This window comes from Schistocerca americana, chromosome 5, assembly GCF_021461395.2.
Source record: "Schistocerca americana isolate TAMUIC-IGC-003095 chromosome 5, iqSchAmer2.1, whole genome shotgun sequence".
In the NCBI taxonomy this organism is placed as follows: Eukaryota; Metazoa; Arthropoda; class Insecta; order Orthoptera; family Acrididae; genus Schistocerca; species Schistocerca americana.
The window spans coordinates 519,419,514-519,442,639 of NC_060123.1; the positions used below are offsets into that span (position 1 = coordinate 519,419,514).

At 37.2% G+C, this 23,126-nt stretch overlaps 1 protein-coding gene across 4 annotated transcripts in view; it reads left to right on the forward strand.

The window, feature by feature from the left end:
- The window catches only part of LOC124616726 (cytosolic carboxypeptidase 1-like), a 514,069-nt gene that overhangs the window by 466,918 nt on the left and 24,025 nt on the right, over window positions 1–23,126 (forward strand). For all 4 annotated transcript variants that reach the window (XM_047145088.1, XM_047145090.1, XM_047145089.1 and 1 more), the window contains exons 20-22: window positions 7,442–7,606; window positions 13,369–13,545; window positions 22,980–23,104. In XM_047145088.1, coding sequence (XP_047001044.1) covers window positions 7,442–7,606; window positions 13,369–13,545; window positions 22,980–23,104 — 467 coding nt within the window. The remainder of the gene's footprint in view (window positions 1–7,441; window positions 7,607–13,368; window positions 13,546–22,979; window positions 23,105–23,126) is intronic.

The following is a 23,126-nucleotide window of genomic DNA, read 5'->3' on the forward strand; positions in this document are numbered from 1 at the left end:
GATTCCTGAGTCCTCTGTAAGTCTCTAGTATTCTATAGTAATGTGATATTAGGCTTGAGAAGTGTCCTCAGTATCTATAAGATACTTCACATTTTTCTACTTAAACATTCCTGCTATACTAGTTGTGAAATGCTTTGTGCTGTGTGGTAAATATGATAAACAAATAATTTACCTCTACTTTCTAATCAGCTCCTTGATGCTGTGCGAGGACAACTGTTGCTGTCAAAATTCTCCAGTTTTATCTCTCGTATCCACTAAATGTTTATCTTTCATCATATATGTTACATAAGCAGAGAGGGCAGAGTTTTGTTTATTGACTTCACAATGGAAACAAGGAAACAGAAATTTTTTTTTTTTTTTTTTTTTTTTTTTTTTTTTTTTTTTTTTTTTTTTTTTTTTTTTCCCATGCAGCACGGTGCTTTTGTTGTAGCATCTACCACTTGAATCAGCTAGAATTCTTGTCCCAGCTAGAAATAATGTGTTTGTGTGAGCTGTTTTTATCTCTCTCTCTCTCTCTCTCTCTCTTTGTGTGTGTGTGTGTGTGTGTGTGTGTGTGTGTGTGTGTGTGTGTGTGTGTGTTGTCTATTTCAGAAGAAGGCTCCTTTTCATAATACTATCTAAAAGTAACAAAGATGTTTTAAAGTTGTTTCCATTTTGTTTGAAAGTAAACATAGAAATATGTAGAATATTCTTCAGCGTGTTAAAATTGCTGTAACAGGGTTGCTTTGTATTAAATACATTTACTTTACTTTTTCAAACATGTGTTTTTGCTTGGTTTAAAACTCTTGATGAAATTCTCTCTCTCAGTTCAAACTGATTCTGCTTCATTATATTACCTGCTCACCATTTTCTGGGTTAGTTTTCTTTACTACAACTTTATAAAGTTTTAAGATTGCCGGAAAATTGCATCTACTTTTAAGTTCTTAAGAAAGGGGATCTTTTCGGTCAGTGAAACAACTTTAAGCACGTGTATGTTAGAAGCTGACATGGCAACATAATGACATGTGACATACTTACGTGACTTCAAAGTATGCCTGAAAAGTGGCCACACTTACTGTGTGTAATGCCCTCTGCTGGTGGCTTACAGAATATCAACAACAATCACACATAGTAGCATTATTATTTTATTATTTTTGTGTGAATATTACACAGTGCCTTATGAATAACAGGTATATAACATATAGACAAACAGGAACTATACAAACATGGTGAAATATGGATGTAAAGAGAAATTTAAAATTAAAGAAAATAAATACAAATATATCATAAATACAGGTTACAGTTTTCATTCAATTCAGTGCTGCAGGTATAAGGTCATGAATTTCTTGCAGCAACCCTTCAAAGCAAGTATTTGGGCATTTGAAGGGTATGTGGAAGATGGTTTGTTATTTGGCTTCATATATTCCACAAGAAGGAGTTTTGGTGATTCCCCATCGAAACAGTGATTTTCTGCATATTTTATGTTCAGTACAGATTTTGTTGAGGTGGCACCCTATCTTTCCACTCTGGTCGAAATCATGACTTTGATTGTCATGTCTTTTATGAAGTTACAGTTTCTGGCTTCTTGTCTCCATTGTGATTACCAGTGCCCATTCATAGTAAAGTTCTGTAGTTGTGTTACTGTTCTCACTGGGGAGTTTCTTGATTTCAGTCTTAATTTCATATGTTTGATGGTAAGCCGGACTGAATTGGCATGAATATGCAATGGTAAGTTAGACAGAATTGGGATGAATGTGCAATGCTGTCACATTAGAACATTTTTTGAAGTTGAGATTTTAGAGTAGTAAGGCTTCTGGTCTGGGGCAGTGCTGTGTTGCTCAGAGTGGGTAGCCACTGAGTGAGAGTTATTCTGATCATTTCCGTAACTTATCTCATTGCTTGGTTGAGTTAGATGTCAACAAGATTTCTGTGGTGCTACTGATCCAAACAGTTGCACAATACTCAACAGCAGAGAAAACCAAAGAAATGCTGCTGGTTCTCCATGTGTTGGCATCAGTTCCCCAAAACTTATTTGTCAATTTTTGGATTGTGTTGAGGTTTTTACTTAACCTGAAATGTTTCCAGATGATGTTTGCACGACATAGTTCAATCGAGCATTACTCCTAGATAGTTAGGATATGGATTCTGTCAAAAGATGGTGCTTTCAGAATATATTGTCAGTTGAACATGAGCCTGTGAAGTAGTAAAAGATACATCTTGGCTACCCATACTGCTTGTGACGTCGTCCAATAAGAAGTCTTGTGGTCATATCCCCCACTGCTGGACAAACACATTCTGGTCAGCAACGATTCATGATAGTGGCATTAGAGCTGCAGTTCTAGTGTGTGCCATGCATATTTAATCAGATGCAAGTCCAGAGTGTGAGCTTGCCTGCTCCAGACAAGTGATATTCTTATCCTTATCCAACAGACCAGTCTAGCATAGTTGGACATTATCATCCATCAAATGGCAACCAGATCTGTTGTTGTTGTTGTTGTTGTTGTTGTTGTTGCGGTCTTCAGTCCCTAAAATGGGTGGATGCAGCTCTCCATACTAGTCTATCATGTGTAAATCTCTTCTCATCTCTTACTGCAACCTATATCAACTCTAATATGCTTCCTGCAGTCAAGCTTTGGTCTCCATCTACAATTCTTACTGCCTATGCTTCCATCAGTTACCAAATTAATTATTCTTTAACAACCAAGGATTTGAAACTTCCTGACAGATTAAAACTGTGTGCCGGGTCGAGACTCGAATTCGGGACCTTTGCCTTTCGCGGGCAAGTGCTCTACGAACTGAGCTACTCAAGCACAACTCACGACCCATCCTGACAACTTTAATTCTGCCAGTACCTTGTCTCCTACCTTCCAAACTTCACAGAAGCTTTTCTGTGAACCTTGCAGAACTAGCACTCCTGGAAGAAAGGATATTGTGGAGACATGGCTTAGCCACAGCCTGGAGGATGTTTCCAGAATGAGATTTTCACTCTGCAGCAGAGTGTGCACTGATATGAAACTTCCTGACACATTAAAACTGTGTGCTGAACCGAGACTCAAACTCGGGACGAATGCCTTTCGCGGGCAAGTGCTCTACCAACTGAGCTACCCAAGCACAAGTCCCGAATCTACAAGTTCAATAAACTATAGAACATCACGCAGAACTCCAAACTTTTTTTTGTTCCATCGATTACTTGCAAATGAGGGCCTATCAGACTGCATGGCTGCAGGGTGTGGTACCTGGGACCTTAAACTACAGCAATGGATAGATGGTTTGAAAAAGTTGATCCCACCACTGGGGATCGCTCCTTTTAAGTGACCGCATACTGACATGCTGTGTAAGTAATGTTTTTGTGTTACCCCTACATATTTCAAAGCGCACAGTGTCACTACGCTGTAATATTGTTTGTGTATCTAAAACCCTTAATTTAAAGGCATGTGTGCACTTCAGATAGTTTTGTCCACTCACTAGTGAACACTCAGTCAGTACAAAAATAGATTGTTAATGAATTCCATTGAAAGAGGGGCAGTAAAAAAGCTTAACATCCAATCATCAATGATGTAATTAGAGGTTGAGCCAAAGTCCAGGGAAGGAAATTGGCCATGCCCTTTCAGAGGAACCACCCTGGAATTTTGCTTCATTGATTTAGGAAAACCATGGAAAATATAAATCTGAATAACCAAAAGGAGTGTTAACAGATGAGTCATGGTTCATCTTACAGAGTGATATTTACCAAATATTCATCGTGGCTGCCAGTAACACATTTTAACAATATTGATGCAGTTCTCACCTAGAATAGCATTATTTTGAGAACATGTATGTCACAATACGTCTTTTCTAGAGGTACAATGAGAGATGCAGTCTATTCGGATGACAGCTTACAATACAATGCACACCTGTGTTCAATAGAGCATACTGATCTGCTATAGGTGAAATACCCTCAGATTTGTGCAAAAATGTAACAGTCTCAATACAAAAATGGCATATACTGATGGTACTGAGTTTAACAGAACCTCAGTTTAATAAATCACATTTGTAAAACATTTACATTATTTATCAACAGAAGAGTAATGGCTGTTGGGAGCCAAATGGGGGAGAAAAATAAAAAAAAATAACTTAGTTATGGAGCAATGTAAGAACATGCAAGGCACATACTAACCATATGACTTTCTTAGAGGATGGCTTGAGAATAGAAAGTTTATTGAACTTGTAGATTCAGAAATACTTCTCAAAGTGATGAGTGGTACATACTCCTTGAAATTCTAAAGTTATTATGGACAAAGTGCAGAAGTTGAAAGGTTATATACAACTTGTACAGAAACTAGACTGCAGTTATAAGAAGTGAATGACATGAAGAGAGGCAGCAGCTGACAAGATGGTGGGAGTTGTATATAACCTTTCAACTTCTGCACTTTGTCCATAATAACTTTAGAATTTCAAGGAGTATGTACCACTCATCACTTTGAGAAGTATTTCTGAATCTACAAGTTCAATAAACTTTCTATTCTCAAGCCATCCTCTAAGAAAGTCATATGGTTAGTATGTGCCTTGCATGTTCTTACATTGCTCCATAACTAAGTTATTTTTTTTTATTTTTCTCCCCCATTTGGCTCCCAACAGCCATTACTCTTCTGTTGATAAATAATGTAAATGTTTTACAAATGTGATTTATTAAACTGAGGTTCTGTTAAACTCAGTACCATCAGTATATGCCATTTTTGTATTGAGACTGTTACATTTTTGCACAAATCTGAGGGTATTTCACCTATAGCAGATCAGTATGCTCTATTGAACACAGGTGTGCATTGTATTGTAAGCTGTCATCCGAATAGACTGCATCTCTCATTGTACCTCTAGAAAAGACGTATTGTGACATACATGTTCTCAAAATAATGCTATTCTAGGTGAGAACTGCATCAATATTGTTAAAATGTGTTACTGGCAGCCACGATGAATATTTGGTGAATATCACTCTGTAAGATGAACCATGACTCATCTGTTAACACTCCTTTTGGTTATTCAGATTTATATTTTCCATGGTTTTCCTAAATCAATGAAGCAAAATTCCAGGGTGGTTCCTCTGAAAGGGCATGGCCAATTTCCTTCCCTGGACTTTGGCTCAACCTCTAATTACATCATTGATGATTGGATGTTAAGCTTTTTTACTGCCCCTCTTTCAATGGAATTCATTAACAATCTATTTTTGTACTGACTGAGTGTTCACTAGTGAGTGGACAAAACTATCTGAAGTGCACACATGCCTTTAAATTAAGGGTTTTAGATACACAAACAATATTACAGCGTAGTGACACTGTGCGCTTTGAAATATGTAGGGGTAACACAAAAACATTACTTACACAGCATGTCAGTATGCGGTCACTTAAAAGGAGCGATCCCCAGTGGTGGGATCAACTTTTTCAAACCATCTATCCATTGCTGTAGTTTAAGGTCCCAGGTATCACACCCTGCAGCCATGCAGTCTGATAGGCCCTCATTTGCAAGTAATCGATGGAACAAAAAAAAGTTTGGAGTTCTGCGTGATGTTCTATAGTTTTGAAAAAGAAATATTATACAGATGGTTGCTTAGTGTAACTGTTATGGTACAGATCTCATATACAGGAATGTATGGGTTCAAATCTCATCAGGTGCTCTGAAGCTTTTTTATTTTATTTTTAAATCTTTAGCAAAATGACTTGATCATTATTTTTATTCAGTTAATCGGTTTAAATGTATTTTCTCATTTATATTTCGATGTCCCATCATTTTAATCGCCATATTAACTTTTTCAGTTGGTATCACCTTTTCTTATTATTATTCTTTTTTCACTTAGGATCTTTGAAAATGTTATTGTTATTATTTCCACATATTAACATAGATTTAATTTCTTCCATTTCATCATCCTGTATTTTGACCCATGTTATTACATTCGTTACTTCTATTCCTCATTTTGTTTGAATTTTGTTTCACTTATAATCCATTCTTTGTTTGAAACTTCACCTGTGTTGTTTTGTCAATAGTGCAGTAAGAATTTATGTTGCAAATGTTGGTATGATAAACCATCCAAAAAAATGTACATCTTGTGATGAAAATTACAATACTGACAGCATTGCACAATCACTATAAAGAGATTATTTTTTCTTTTGTTTTTTAACTGACAGACCAGCACTTTCAAATGTTTAACTATTATGATAGATAAAGAAAAGTAATTACATTATATATGCACAAAGATTCCAACTGAGAGAAAATGGTGGCAAGAAAAGATGGGAGCAATGAAAGAATTAATTTGGTGATTAAAATGGTGTGACAAAAGAATATGAATAAAAAATACATTTTTATCAATTAATTGAATAAAAATAGTAATCAAAGTTACCTCTGCATATGAGGCTTTTACTATAACTACTATGCTATGCCCCCGACCTGAATAACATTTCTTTTTTAAAACTGTAGAGAAGCACATGAAATTACAAAATTTTTTGTCTATTATTCGCAAAGGAGGGCCCACCTTGGTGAATGGGTGCAGTATATGACACCTGGGACCTTAACCTACAATACTGTATAGATATTTTTAAAAAGTCAGTCCTATCGCTGGGGACCTCTCCTCATTCGTATGTCTACCACAGTCTATATCTGGGCAGCTGTAGAAGCTGTAATGGTTCTGACTACATGTATGTGCACGTGGCATACGGCAGTAAAGTTGTAGGCATCTGGATGTTCAGAGAAAGGCAGATTAGGAGATAGTCAAAGACAGTAAAGGCTGGGCGGGAAGTTGACTGTTGGCTTAACATCATTATTTGGCTGTGGTAAAGCTGTCGGGAGAGAAAAAGTGCAGTATGGGTAACGTGACCATATGCTAGTACCTAATGCCAAGAGTTAGTATCTTGCCTTAAGTATCCAAATATGTCCAGTAACATGACTCCTTACTCAAGTAAATACCTCTTGACAGCATTTGAGTAAGATATCTCCCATAAGAGTATTTCCAACATTGCATATTGAGTGGCATGCCAGATGCAATCCCGTCATACAAAGCATTACATGATATGGAGAAAGTGGCATATTGATCACAGTGACTGGACTCAATAGCAGTAGGGTAGTTTCCTGTTCACAGATGTAAGTATAAAAAATGATTATTAATGAATTTCACTGAAAGAGAGGCAGTAATAAAAAAAAAAGGAAAAAATAAAATGCAAACAAATTGGAAGCTTTTAATCCACAAATTTTGACGTGTGAAGGAATTGTCATTTGTGAGTCATCAGCTCTGGCCTCTTGTAGTGTCATGGAATCGATTCTTTTTAAAAGCATTTATAAATCCACAAATAAGCATCCTAAATATATATGAAAATCATTAAAATTGCACATTTTTTATTCATATAAGCACTTCCAACTTGTAGTACTACTTTGGTTGAAATATTATAGCAGTTGTGTACCATCAGAGTATATGATATGCATTTTTGTGCTCAATTTTCAGGGTCTACTGGAATACTGCACGAAGGTTTTAAAGAAGCCCCCGTACTTGTTCTGTGACTACCATGGTCACTCACGTCGCAAGAACGTCTTTTTGTATGGATGCTGTAATTCTGAAAGCTGGAATGAAGCAGACCGATCAGTTCCAGACAATCCAGTTGACTACCTCGTATGTAGATATCTCTCTCTCTCTCTCTCTCGCACACAAAACACACACACACACACACACACACTTGTACATCTGTTTACACTCTGTATAGAACAGGTGTTCTCACAAAAACATTTTAAGCATTCTGGTCAAACAGTCAATAAACTATTGATGGTAAACATACCCATACATGTTGATACTATGAAAATGTATTTTTTATTGTTCATAATGATAAAAATCAAATAATTTTAAATTGAAAGATAATTTTATCTATTGTCTCTACCATTCAGAAGGCTACTCTTAGCTTGCTATTAGAAAAGTTTTCATTGTCTCTAACTGCCCTTTGAAAGCTCACATCAGCTAATGCTTTTCACAGATGTCTTCTAGTGGGTGAGACTACTCATCATGTACCTGTCTTTCATTCACTGGAACTCGCCATTCATTCTGTATGCTCTTTTACGAAAACAAAGCAAAGTCACTTAGATGCAAGATTAAGGCCTTAAGGAATGTGCATGAATAATTCTGCAATCAAACTGATAAAGTAAATTTATGGCGGGGGGTGAGGGGGGGTGGGGGGGGGGGGGGAGGGCAAAAGTGCTTCAACTCTGCTGTGACTTAAGGAAACAGCCAACATTCTTATTGTTGTGGAAGATAATAAGTATGAATCATAAACACTGCCTATTCATCTAGTCTCACTCAGTCGTGTGGTGTTCATTAGAATATTATAAGAGTCAAGCAAGTTTATCAGTTACTGTTGGTTTTCTATCTTAAGCTTACTGCATTTAATTACCGAGAATTTTACACAAGATGCATTTTGTTTTTATTTAAAAAGCATCTTCTGTTGTTGTTGTTATGGAAATATGGATACATACACTATGTGATCAAAAGTATCCATAATCCTGCCTGAAACTGACTTACAAGTTCTGAACTGCTCTTCAACAGTGGGAAGCAAGAAGCCACTTAAAACATATGTGTAGGCCTGTGCTGTGATAGTGCCATGCCAAACAACAAGGGTGCAAGCCAACTCCGTGAAAAACATGACCACACCATAACACCAACCCCTCCGAATTTTACTGTTGGCACTACACACACTGGCAGATGATGTTCATCGGGCATTCGCTATACCTACACCCTGCCATCAGATCGCCACATTGTGTACTGTGATTCATCACTCCACACAACGTTTCTCCACTGTTCAATCGTCCAATGTTCATGCTCCTTATGCCAAGCAAGATGTCATGTGGCATTTACCGCCATGATGTGTGGCTTATGAGCAGCTGTTCGACCATGAAATCCAAGTTTTCTCACCTCCTGCCCAACTGTCATAGTACTTGCAGTGGATCCTGATGCAGTTTGGAATTCCTGTGTGATGGTCTGGATAGATGTCTGCCTATTACACATTACGACCCTCTTCAACTGTCGGTGGTCTCTGTCAGTCAACAGATGAGGTCGGCCTGTACGCTTTTGTGCTGTACGTGTCTCTTCACGTTTCCACTTCGCTATCACATCAGAAACAGTGGACGTAGGGATGTTTAGGAGTGTGGAAATCTCGCATACAGAGGTATGACACAAGTAACACCCAATCACCTGACCACATTTGAAGTCCATGAGTTCCGCGGAGCACCCTGTTCTGCTCCCTCACAGTGTCTAATCACTACTGAGGCTGCTGATTTGGAGTACCTGGCAGTAGGTGGCAGCACAATGCACCTAATATGAAAAACGTATATTTTTGGGGGTGTCGGGATACTTTTGATCACATAGTGTATGTACACACTGTGTATGTTCACACAGTGTATGTTTGTTCATTTCAGATAGGTTAAAAACAGTATTATGTATTCCTGTAAGCAATGCTACTCATGTAGGGAGGTTTTGTAACTTTATGAGCACAATGTGGCATCTTCTCCTATAACAAGGAGTACTGTATGCGTAAAGGAGGAGGAAACATTATTCCTGCTTGTATTGTGAAGTTCTAGAGTGGTGTAATTTGCAGGCCCAATAAGTCCTCCATCAGATACTGACACATTCATTGACTTACTTTTTGCACCACAGAAATTTCCTCTTTAGTGACCAATGAATAAGGAAGTGCATTTCAGACTGCAGTTACCCCTGTACAGTGCTCCTTATTACATTAATACGACACAGGGGTGTGGATAGTCTTCGTCAAAGACTGAAGAGCCACCAACTCAGGATCAGTCTTCACGACAAATTCTGCTGGAAAAATTTTGTCACTACTATTTTTTTACACTGTACAGTCTTTTTCATGTTAAATGACGATTAAGGCAAAAGTGACAGAGAGAACTTGAAGTCCTGGGTACAGTGCATGCACAGGGTGAGCCAGAAGTCAAGATCAGAAATGTTTTATGTTATTGTATTGTATGAAGAAGCTACATGAAAGGCAAACAGGAGCATGAAATGATTTCATAGCTCTAGCAGAAATTGTATTTAACACTAAGATACAGGCAAGAATGGAATGACACAGAAACAAATGTTCATACATACTTCTTACACATTTTCAAACACACTCTTTATGATGGCCATCATTCTTGATGTAGAGTTGGATTCAATGTCATGTGCATCTGCTCGCCTGGCACAGCATTTCTGGAGGGAACATTCTTGGAGTACGGGTAATCTCTTCTTTCAGTTCTTCAATGGAAGTCACACGAGTTGTGGAAATCTTTCCTTTTAAGAAGAACCACAGCCAATTATTGGACATTATTATGTTTAGGCTTCTAGGTGGCCATATAACAAGCCCACCATGTCCAATCCATAGCAGAAGCTGGTTGTTCAACCAGTCTCAAACAGGAATCCAGTGGTGTGCATGTCAAGTTCAAGTAACAGGCAATGATATAAAATCTGGAGGTATGATTTCCCTTTTAAGGACACATTGAAGAAATATGGTCTGACGATATGGTCACTGTTAACACCAGCCCATAGCATAACATGTCTGCCCTGATAGCTGAGTGGTCAGCGTGACGGATTGCTGTCCTATGGGCCTGGGTTCGATTCCTGGTTGAGTCGGGGATTTTCTCCACTCAGTCCCTGAGTGTTGTGTTGTCTTCATCATTATTTCATCCCCATCCAGCTCGCAGGTTGCCCAATGTGGTGTCGAATATAATAAGACCTGCACCAGGACCTGCCCCGCAAGGGGCCTCCCAGCCAGTGACGCCAAACACTCGTTTCATTTCCATAGCATAACATGAGGAGGGTATTGGTTAATTTCTTCATAATAACGAGGGTTGTCTTTCATTCAGATATAAACATATTGAGACTGGTAGGTAAGGTACATGGCTCATTCGTCTGTCATCACAATCTTATGACAAGCCACAAATGTTGGAAAAGTTGCATGTAACTGTTTGCACAAATTACATCATGTATTCATATCATGATCGCTTAATTCATTGATGTTGCCAAGTCAAAATGAACAGTATGCTTTGTGACAGGCCAGTTACATCAGCTGCCATACATTACTATACTCAGGGACAACATTGTGTAGGATATTAGAATGGAAAGTTACATAGGCAGCTGAAATGAGTGAACACTGTCTGGATAAGTGGGATTTTTGTGTTGTTATAGAAACTGAAAATTGTTGCAGAAACCCTAATGCATGTTATGGGACACCATTGCTGGTGAATGATTAGTGAACTGAGTAGCTGCTCAATAGCTGCAGGGATCCAACAGCCAGGCAAAAATAAGGGAACCGCCAGAGAATGCCCTGGAGCAAAAAATTATGAAAAATATTTTTGTAAACTGAGTAGCTGCTCAATAGTGTCAGGCAGCCAAGAGTTGGGTGAGATTAAGGCAGCCACAAAAGAATCTGCAGATGCAAAAAATTGTGAAAAATGTTCAAAAAAAAATCTGTTCTGGTCCAATTTGTATGTGACTTGGTGGTGAACTGTGCTGTGCCAAGCAGGATATACTGTTATTTTTTAATGTAACGATTGATTGTGGAGAGTAGCTAGAGATTTAAAATGGCACCTGACTGAATATACTAAGAGAAAATACAGTGGCATAGATTTTTATTTCTGCTGGAAGTGATTTTGTAGTTGGACTCTTGAGTGTTTTTTTTCTGCTGAACTGTAGTGATACCATATGACCTGAATCAGAAGATTGCATTCATCAGTTAGTTTTGGATAGAGGATTGATAGTATATTTTGCAAATGACAGTTCATTTATTCTGTGCCAGTGAGTTGCTCTTAGAAAATTATGATTTGACTCAAGATTTGTAATACACATATTTGCCCTGGGCACCAAAATTCTTCCTTCAGTGATGCTTTGAGTTCTGGGAATGTTCATCTCTGCCAACTGCTTCCTTGTCGACTTTGATGGTGAACATAGCAATGGTGCATTTCGGTGTTCACTCACTTCATTATTGTTGTCATACTTCTTGGGTTTTCCTCTGTGCAGTTCGTCTGTCGCATAACCAGTTGCAAAGGCCTTCTTTCCAGTTTCCGAAGATTAGCCTTCCTTGGGGCTGCTTCCTTGAAGTGATTAAAATTTTTTTTCTCTTATTTCTTCATATGTCTAACCCATTATTTTAATGCACTCATGCTCTAAGAAAAAGATATTTTTCAGTGTGACTCTCCTTGTAACTGTGATTATAACACAAATGTTTACAACAGTATCGCCTTGATAACAAAAAGAACATGATCACATGCCATATTTTCGTGGAGTGTCACCTGCATTGTTGTAATTCAAGTGACCTTGACCAGAAGATAGGGTTACTATGGGCAGGAAACATTACTTTTAACCTAGAATACATTTCCAGATCCATGTAACTTGAAACTATACGTTAAGTTACTGGAAAAGTTTTTGAATCTGTCTTCTGGCCCACTCTGTACAGACAGCTATAAGCATGCAGTATGCACATTATGGCTCATTCTCCTGAAGCCTGACACTGCAGACTATTTAAATCCATTTGTACCAGATGTTACAAAACTCGCGCACTTAGGAGGATCACTTGTGTATAAAGTTTCACAATAAACAAAAATAAATAAAAAAAGAATGCACTCAATTCTTTTACTCATAAAAACATATACCACAATATTTTTAAAACCACCTTTAAATGTACTATCATTCATGAAGGTAATACTGACTACACATTCTCACTTGATACTTGTATTTTATTTCCTGCCAATCAGTCATTGACTGTCTTTAATGTTCCACAATATACAGCAAACTCCAGATTATCGTGGTTTGAACTGTACCCTTTTTAGATTATCCGTGCATAGTTCAGTGATTTTTCAAAGAAATACATTGTACCTAGAAAGAATATTTTAGTTTAGAGTACACTTTTGTGTATTGCACAGTAAATAGCAGTTTCCAGTAAAAATGTGTGTTTTGGATTATCTGCATTTTTTGTTTATCCGTACAGTCTTGGGTCCACATTGAAGTAGATAATGTGGAGCTTCATGTACATTCAAATTGGTAAAAGTGTGTGTCAGATATTAGTAAGTTCATATCATTCATTTTTTTCTCTCAGTTACGTGTGAGCAGTAATATTCAGATTTAATTTATTAAAATAAATCACACACCAATAAAAGAGGACAGTTTCCTAATTACTTATGTCAGCATTAATTTTTTGTGTATCTGTTTGCAATATATAGATTTAACTGATACTTGGCTGACAGTAATTAATTCTTAGTAGCACATGGGAATGATGTGTTTATAGTATTGCTATCGAATTTCAGTTGTGCCTTTGTTTGTGTGCAGCATGCTTTGTTGAGTAGTAATCATAGTAACTGGTTTGACAGTAAGTATAAATGGAAATCTCTTCTCCTTCCCAGATGCTCCCAAATTTAATGAAAGACTTGTCACCTGCATTTGCTCTGTCATTGTGCAGTTTTGCTGTTGAGAGGAACAGAGAATCAACTGCAAGGGTTACTGTCTGGAGGCAATTGGGCATTAAACGCAGTTACACAATGGAAAGTAGCTACTGTGGTTGTGATCAAGGAACATATATGGTCAGTACAAAACAACCAAATATCAATTCTAGTCTTAAGTGAAAACTGAATATTTGTCACATTCATGTCTGTGTTTGTTTATATATCCAAAGTTCTTTGCTTTTCACTAACATTCTGCCATTTTGCATCTATGGGTGGTTGGTTATCAAGTGTAAAAAGTAATTAATACGGAATATTGTTCCATAAAACTTAAAGCAAACTGCTGGATGATGAAATAAATCTCGGGTGAACAGCCTGGTATGAGTGTGCATAGGACACAATATTTCGGCAATCGACCACGTTGCCATCATCAGGTGCGCACTCATACCAGGGTGTTCACCCGAGATTTATTTCGTCATAAAATATGCCTGGAGAAATTGAAGAATCACAAACTGCTGGATGTCTGTAACTTTCTGCCATGATATTTCAGCATCTAATCTTCTGGTCCTCTTTGGTTGTATGCTGTTTACGCCATACTCAGATCCCCTGTTTAATGCATGGTGTACCCAGTTGTTGCTGTGCATGCTTTGCTTGAGCATATGCACTTTTGCTGCAAGTATCTGTGCAGCAGAAAGTGATGGCCCTGTTGAAAACTCTCCTCATCCATGACAGATCAACTGTGTTTATACAGCAAATTCACAGAATAGCTTCAGCTATGCAGAAAGCAAAGTTTTTCTGACAGGATTCCACGCAGAATCCAATTGTAAATTGTTGTCCCGATTGATAAGAGCCTCAGACTCTTGTATTTCCACTGATTCAGATAATGGAGTTCCAGAAGTTTGAAGTATGGGCCACAATTTTTTTTTTTGTATTATATTTCATCAAATGACCAGTAAAAATGCAGTGTTTTGCGATAACAGATCTGCTGGGTTGTAGGAGGTGAATGTACCACTAGTGGTCCATATTCACTCCCAGCCAGTGCATATCATTTGCCCCTATATGATTTGCTGCACTTGCATGGTATCTTATAAACACATGCCTTGTGCAGCACTAAGTTCTCTTTGACCAATATCAGAAGTGCCAATATTTTTGATGGAGGAAGAATGATCACTTTAACTATTTTTGGAAGTACTTGCATATTTTTCCAGTAACATTTCCCGTACATGGCAGATAGGCTGTCATCTTGAAGACCTCATCCTTTTCTTTGCTCTGTTATTTATATGTTTGTAGTGCTACAGTATTAAGCTGTTGCTTGGTTTCACAATCTGTGTTTTGTTTTTCCCCTCAACATGAAATCCATCACCTCTGTCCTGTTGCTCAAACATATTCCATCTCATAAGTACTCCTGTTCTGAAGGGAAAATCTACAAACAAATCTACAGAACACTCTCAAATTTGCCCTTAGACCACCTGAAAGAATTTTTCCTATTAAATCCCAGGTCTGTTTCTTAAATCTTCATAATGTAAATGTATGACAAGCCTAACACCTAGTCCCAGATCTGCTTTCTTTTTCAGCTCAGTGAGCAGCCTTTTAGGATGTTGATCTGTGTGTCATCTGTGATGAGCTACCAATGACAGACAGAAACCAGCAGCAAGAAATTTAACTAGTGTGTTAACTCAATCACACTTTATTATAATAGTGACAAGTAAATAAAATGTATTCTGTGAACATAAACATATCTTTAACATGCATATTAGGACCAAAATGTACAGTTCTGCTGCTCTTCCGAATCTTCTCCACCGTGGTCTATTTCCAATGGTATAACCAACTGCACAGGCATCCACAAGAGGCTCAATAGATGCCTGAAACCCCCCTCCTGCCGTCCCCCCTCTATTCTCCTCTGAAATAGGAGTGAAGAGTTTTTATTAACTATAGAATTTTATGATAAGTTTAGTGTGCCATCTATGAACTTTAGTTCGTGTGCATTACAGATGGCAGTTATTGCAGAAACAATCAATTTTTAGTTATATCGGGGTTTTTTTCAACACCATTTTTAACTAGAGTGTTAAAACTGCTTAGATTAACCAGTTTCTGAAAATAACTGATTTTCGGTTTTTATTTTTTTGTTTTGTTTCCTGTAATAAACGTAGAAAGCAAACAAAATATAAAATTTATTAATTCTCTCAGTTTCAAGATACATGCAAACAAAATATTAAGTGAAATAGGCAAATAAAATAAAACTTAGTCTGTCCACTATTTGGTGCTTTTCTCAGAAAGTGATAAGTGGCTGACTACCACAGAAAATCACCAGTATTCTCCTGTTGTTTCTAATTTTTTCAAACTTCTCAAAAATCATGTTGTAATTGAGATTTATACCACTATTTGGACATTACGAATAGTCAGTGTTAAAAGGTGCAAACTGAGGTTGAAGAACTCTATTTTTCATTATAATTTATCTGCTTTCAAGGGCTACAAACAGATAAAGGCATGTTATGTAGACACAGGCAGTAGATCAGCAGCTTTTTATTTTTATTGTAACTAAGTTTTTGCCTTATATTATATCAGAAGTTTATTGTGACTTCTCCCATTTTTAATCTTCTAAAACCAATGGAGCATTGTACTTCATTAATACCACACTTCATTAAATTCCTCCAGACTAGTGATGGTGCCATTCTGTAGTACATCTAATGTCCAATGACAACAGTGAGAAACTGTCATATAGACCAGATGAGGCAAGTCTTCCACTTCGCATGACACACATACCACCTAATAGACCACGCCACATAGTAACAAGTACCAATTCCTACGCCATGTGCTTGTTACTTGTTTCTGTCAGCATTTTTATTAAAATTGCACTGATTGCTTTTTCCCACTTTCTATAATGATCCAATATTTCAAAGCAGTGCAAATTTTATGACTAAAATTACTACTCCTTTAAAAAAAGGTTCCTTTGAAAACAAAAATGTTTTGCACTGCTGCTATGGCTAATTGATATTTCATTTTTTTTACCCAGTTGTTGTTATAACCGAGATCATACAAATACAAAAAAATAACTGTTATTCAAAACTAAAATACCAGTATTGGTTTTAACCAGTATGTTGTTCCCATCCCTGCTGTGCATACTGCAGTGGCAATGCCATCTTTTCCAAGAAGACATGGTCTTGCTCAAAAATAGAACATGCATGGATGAACCATACTACTTGCCTGCCCAAGAGCCATCCCAGAAGTGCTGGTGATGCTTCCCTTTACTTGTCTGCCATGTTGATGTGTGTGAGAGAGGAGCAACGTGACACACAAAGGAACTGTGGATGGATTGTGCACACACTGCAAATGCAATAAGACATCTGACCGCTGCATCCATCAGATGCACATCCAAGAAATACCCAAGTGCTTACACCCATAAGTGTCTGCAGTGGGGAAGGGTGGAAGAGGTGGTCTTCTACTATAAGACAATAACATTCTTCATTAGATGTCTTGGCATACTGCAGGTGACCTCCCAAATGCAATAAACTATCATCTAAATAGGGATTGAAAGCTGTGATCATATTTTGAGCATTTGTTCCCCAGAAAAGAATTCCATAGCTAAAAACTAAGTCTACATATGAATAGTCTGTAACTAAAAGACACTATCTGTTACATAATGATGAGAGGACTTTTAGGGCTGACTGTATAATCATCACTGAAAGAACGTCAATTTTTACATTAGTTCAGAAATCGAACTCTGTTCTGGGCCCAGCCCTTTTGTACAACACTAAAAATAGATCTACCAAAGGAGCTTCAGTGTTAATCAAGTTAGCACAAATGCCAACACTATACACTCTGAATAAGCATAGCATCTGATATTCCTGATATATTTAACAGAAATCACCTTTATGATTCCTAAATGTGTCTGCACTTTTGCCACCAGGTGGTCGATGGCGTTATGGGTACAGTCAGTAGTGCATAAAACAGTAGGAAAACACATAATTTGATAAAAATCATGCTAGGTTTTCCTCACATCATTTTCTTCCATCGGCATTTTGATGAATTCTTTCTTCGGTGAGCCAGTGCAGACCAATACCTTGTAGACAGCTCTGAAAGTTGTTGCTACATCTGTTTTAAAGAAATTGCCAACCACCATCGGAAAGATTCCTGCAGCAGAAGATCCTAATCTTAAAAGTAGCATGGGCACTTGAGTCAGTCACTGGTTTCTCGTGGTTGGTTTCAGCAAATCCTTTCTCAACTTTAGTTCTAACTGCTCCATAACATTTAGTCCAAGCAAAACCTCAGCTTAAAAGATTTAACATTTTAAGGCCATTACATGCTGGTTTCCAAGTATCTGTGTTCATACCACTTCAATCAATATTTAGGTCAATAACTTTTGTGTTTGTTGTGCAGCCTATTAATGGTATCATTTTCTCCTCTTCAAACTTGAATTCACACTATTTGTCTTCTTTATGATCACTCTAATGTTCTTACATATGGACCAGTTGCAGACTTCCTTTAGGGTATCATTTGTTTCATATACAGAGAGTTCCTTTGTTTTCTCAGTGACTATAGTACGCTGCCATCATCAAAAAGAATTTTTCACTATGACTGATGCTGTTGAGCAAATGTATTCAAAGAAAAGCAGCACAAATGGTGACATGTTTGTTTGACCCATGGGAGAATCAGAAAATGTTGGAACATAGACTTGCAAGTGCTTTGTGATAGTTGCCAACCATCCTGCAAGCCTACTACCGCTATCTACAAGGGTGTGCTGAAATGAAATGCCTCCAGATTTTTTGTGTGAAAACTCTTAAAACTTTTTAGACAAAATAAACATTATCACTATTCTACATCTTTATTCTTCATGTCTACACATTCATTTCTCAACATTGTCATCCTGGCAAAGAACGCTTTTCTCCCAAAGAGAGACCAGTTTGTTGATACCGTCACTGTGGAATGTTTGATTTTCTTGATGGAGCCACACCCTCACATCTGCTCACACTGCTTCACCACTATCGGAGTTAAGGCCTCAAAGGTGTTGTTTAACTTTTGGAAACAGATGAAAATCAGTTGGCACTGTATGGAGAGTGATCAATGACTGTGAAACCAAGACACCCGATAGTTAAAGATATCATCATAGCACTCGTATGTAATCTGGCATTGTCATGCTGAAGGAGAAGCTGCTCCATGTGTGAACAAACTCTCCAAAATTGAAACGTGACTATAGCATACTTTTCTCACACACTGTCATAGTAATGTTACACACCGCCATGTTAAATGCTACAATTTGGAGCCCTCTACCAGCAGGGAGTTGGAAATGTATAGACATGAAAAATAAAGATGTAGAATGTTAATAATAACTGTTTTATTCAAAAAGCTTTAAGAGTTTTCTCATAAAAATTCGGTAGCATTACTTTTCAGCACAGCTTTGTACAAAGTTTTAAGAACCATTACTAAGTGGGAAATCTAGGAATACATTACTGCCTTCCATATATCACTCCCATCAAAAACATGAAGAAAAGATTACATTAATTACAGTTAATCCAGACATATTTAAGTGGTCATTTGTCCTGCACACCACATGCAAATAGAATGGGAAGCAACCCTAACATATGGTATAATGGGAATTACTTTCTGTCATGCACTACACAGTGGTTTTCAGAGTGTGGTTGGGACATGATTAGTACACGAATAAAAAAATTTTACACCAAGTGCAGGGCTATGGTGTCATCTGTGATTCAGCTCTTTGGGGACGATTCTTTGCGTAGAGGATAATATAATAGTAGGGTGCAGGGATCAGTTTTGACTGCAACCTGAATTGTATAGTTGAGGCTAATACCAGGCACATCGACATTTCACACTAGTGTGAACAGCATTCTTTGCAATCTTTGAGCGGTATGCTAAGCCCTGGGTGAATTGTTTAGTGGACTGTGTTAATTTAGAGCTTTCTGTATCACTCGGATACGAAGGTATTAACACATGGGTGTGATTGGTGCATTACCTCTAACTTCAGTACATGATATGTATCGTGGTTGAATTATAATGGTTCTGATAAGAGGATACTGGCATGACTAATTACTAAAAGTTTTCAGTCTGACCAAAGCAGTGTCTATACTAACCTTGTGTTTTGCAGTGCATTCCCTAATCCTCTGTACTGTAAATTCCTCTAAAGAGCCTCAGCTCTTCCACCAAAATATCAAGTGCCTCAGTAATGAAAAAGGTGAACTTTAGTATCCACACAGATGGAATGTCAGCAAATGTATTTTGCATACCAGAACATGACATGGAACTCATTGAAACTGAACAAATACTTTTGGATGGATACTATTGCGTAACAAATTAAGAAGAAACTGGAATGGCTATACATGCGAGAAATGGAGTGAAGCACAAGCCCTTCAACAGAAATGTTGTGTTGAAAAGCTTTCTTGAATGCTGTGCCACAATAGTGGGCCAGGAAACACACGAGCCAGTTGTTCTGACATCTTACAGATCACCAACAGGAAATGTCTCATGCTTCATAGAGCAGACAGTTTTTAACCAGATTTTTCAGCCTTAACTGGTGATTTTTTGGTACTTATTTGGATTATTTGCCGTACTAGACTTCCATATGAGGATTACAGAACATAGTGCAACACCCAAAGGCAATTTTGTTTTACACCCAACTACTCTCTGTGGTTGACTCTAACTGAAGGGTTCGGTAAGTTACAGTATTGCAGCTTACTTTTGCAGCAATAACATGGGAAAAGAAGGAGCTGTTGTGTGGATTAAGACAGAACATAAGTTCAAAAACATTGAGACAAGTAGATTTTGTAGTGATCAGTACACGGAAGTGTGTGCTTGTGAATTTATGCTGAAAAACAGTTCACTTTTAATTGTAACTGTATATAGATCAACACTGGAAAATTTTGTACTATTTATGAGGAATATAGATTCCTTACTGTGCTATCTGTCGAACAGCAGCAAGCAGTTAATGGTTAATGCTGACTTCAGTGTAGGTTTTCTAAGGGATTCTAATAGGAAAAATGAGAGCTGGAAATCTTATTCGGACCCTACAATTTCATCTCAGTAGTAACTTTCCAGCACAGATGGATAAAAACAGTAGAACCCTAATTCATAATGTTTTCTTTGATGACGTTCAGAGCAAGAATATACCTGTTTATCCAGTGACAAATGCACTGTTTGATCATGATGCACATTAGTTAGGATAAATAACAGCACACCTTACAATTTGATACTCCTCAGTGGAAATCAGTTAGAATAATCAATGACTCTAGGACAACTGTTTTTAAGAACAGCTTACAGGAGATGACATAGGATGTAATTTATAATGAATCTAATGCTAACATGAAATTTAAGCAATTCCATGATAAATTCATATCATTATTTGAGAACAGCTTTCTGCATAAGCTAATCAGAATGGACACTAAACAGCCATGTAAAAAAACGTGGCTCTCTAGAGGGATTAAAGTATCTTGTAGAAGCAAAAAGGGAAATGTATCTTTTGGCAAGAACAAGAAAGGGTCCTGCAGTAGTTGCACACTACAAAAACTACTCAAAATTGCTAATAAATGTTATTAAAAATCAAGGAATGTGCACATAATGTCAGAAATCAATACTTCTGACAACAAACTTTAGGCTATATGGAATGTAGTGAAACGAGAGACAGGACAGCCAGCCATAGAAATAGAACAAGACAACATCACTAATGAAATGAATGGAAGGGCTGTAAATCATGATTCACAGGTAGCAAATGCATTAAATAATTATTTCTTAAATATAGTACAAAGCAGAGGGACAAACAGTTCAAGAGCAAAATCGCAGCAGTATTTTGAAAATGTATCTTTCATAGAGTTCAGTCATATGAATGTATCGCTACTTCTCCTTCTGAAATTAAGAAAATCATACATACTCTCAAAAATAAAAGCTCATCTGGTTGTGATGGTGTTTCCAATAGAGTATTAAAAATTTGTTCCCCTGTAATAAGCCAAGTCTTATCTGAAATACTTAATGCATCACTAACTCAAGGCAATATGCCGTTGTTAAACCCCTCTTTTAGAAAGGTGATAAGAGAGATGTCAATAACTGCTGACATCATTCTCCAGAATTTTTGAGATGATGGTATATTCTAGAGTAATATCTCACCACAGTTTGGGTTTCAGAAGGTTTGTTCTACTGAGAATACCATTTACATGTCCACTCAGCAGATTTTACAAGCATTAAAAGTATAATAGAGCTGGTTGGTATTTACTGTGACCTCTCTAAGGCATTTGACTGTGTGAATCACAGTATTCTCCTAGATAAATTAAAGTTTTATAGGACTGATGGTGTAGCCAACCAATGGATAATGTTAAAGAAAGTTTTACTTAGTAATTCAAACAATATAGTCCAGGGACATAATTCTGACTGGGCAGAAATCAATGGAGTTCCCCAAGGTTCAGTCTTAGATCCTCTATTGTTCCTCATTAATTCCTCATTATTTCTTTTTGCAGATGACACTAGTATTGTAATCAATCCAAATATAGATACAGAAACAGAAGAAATGGTAAACGAAGTTCTTGTTAGTAACATTGAGTGGATTACTGTGAATAGACTCACCCTCAGTTTTTAAAAGACACAGCATATTCCATTGTGCACATCTAGAGGTACTGCACCAATAATAAATATAATGCACACTGATGAAATAATAAATAGGGTGGAAACCTCAAAATTCTTGGGGTCTGTATGGATGGGAAAAACATGCTTTGCAACTCCTAAAACCACATAGCTCAGCCACTTCTGCATGTAGAATCACTGTAAATCTTGGGGAGAGACAAATCAGTAAACTGACATATTTTCATTCAGTAATGTCCAATGGAATAATGTTCTGGGATAACTAATCTTTAAGAACAAAAGTCTTCATTGCACAAGAATGTGCTTTAAGAATAATGTGTAGTGCTCACCCACAATCATCTTGCAGACATCTCTCAAAGGATGTGGGGCACTCTGACTATGGCTGCAACTATATTTATTCCCTCACGAAGTTTGTTGTAAATAATCCAATACAGTTCAAAAGGAATGATGAGGTACATAATTACAGTGCCAGAAGCAAAAATAACATTTATTACTCCATATTAAGGTTGTTTTTGGCACCAAAATGGGCGCATAACGCTGCAACAAAAATTTTTGATCATTTACCGAGTGATATAAAATGTCTGGCAAAAAGCAAAGTAAAATTTGATAACAAACTCAGTAAGTTTCTCCTTTACAACTCCTATTCCATAGAAGAATTTCTATTACTGTAATGTGTAGTAGGTTGTGGGTGGGAATTACTAACTGTAATCTTTTTTTTTTTTCTTTTTATATAGTTACAAACTTTAGAAGCGTTCAGAATGTAACTTTATATACAAATTAATTTGCAATGTGAATGTAAAATGACTCGTCCTACATAATTATGATCTATTGTGCAAAATGATCCATGGAATATGTAACAAACTAACCAACCAACTAATGTAAAGCCACTAATCAATGGTTTCCAAAATGCATAGATGAATAGATGTCTTTCATTGTTCTGATATCTCTTACTGCAAACACAATGTCAGTGGTATACAACAAATGCTTGTTCTTTCTAGGGTTATCATCTTGACATTCTTCACCTAAAAGAAATTGGTGCCAACTTTTGTGAGGCATTGGCTTGCTTGAAAGAAGAATCACAGTGGCAGACAGAACTCCTTGAAACTAATAAGCAAGGTGGCAGGTAACAAAATTTTATAACATAC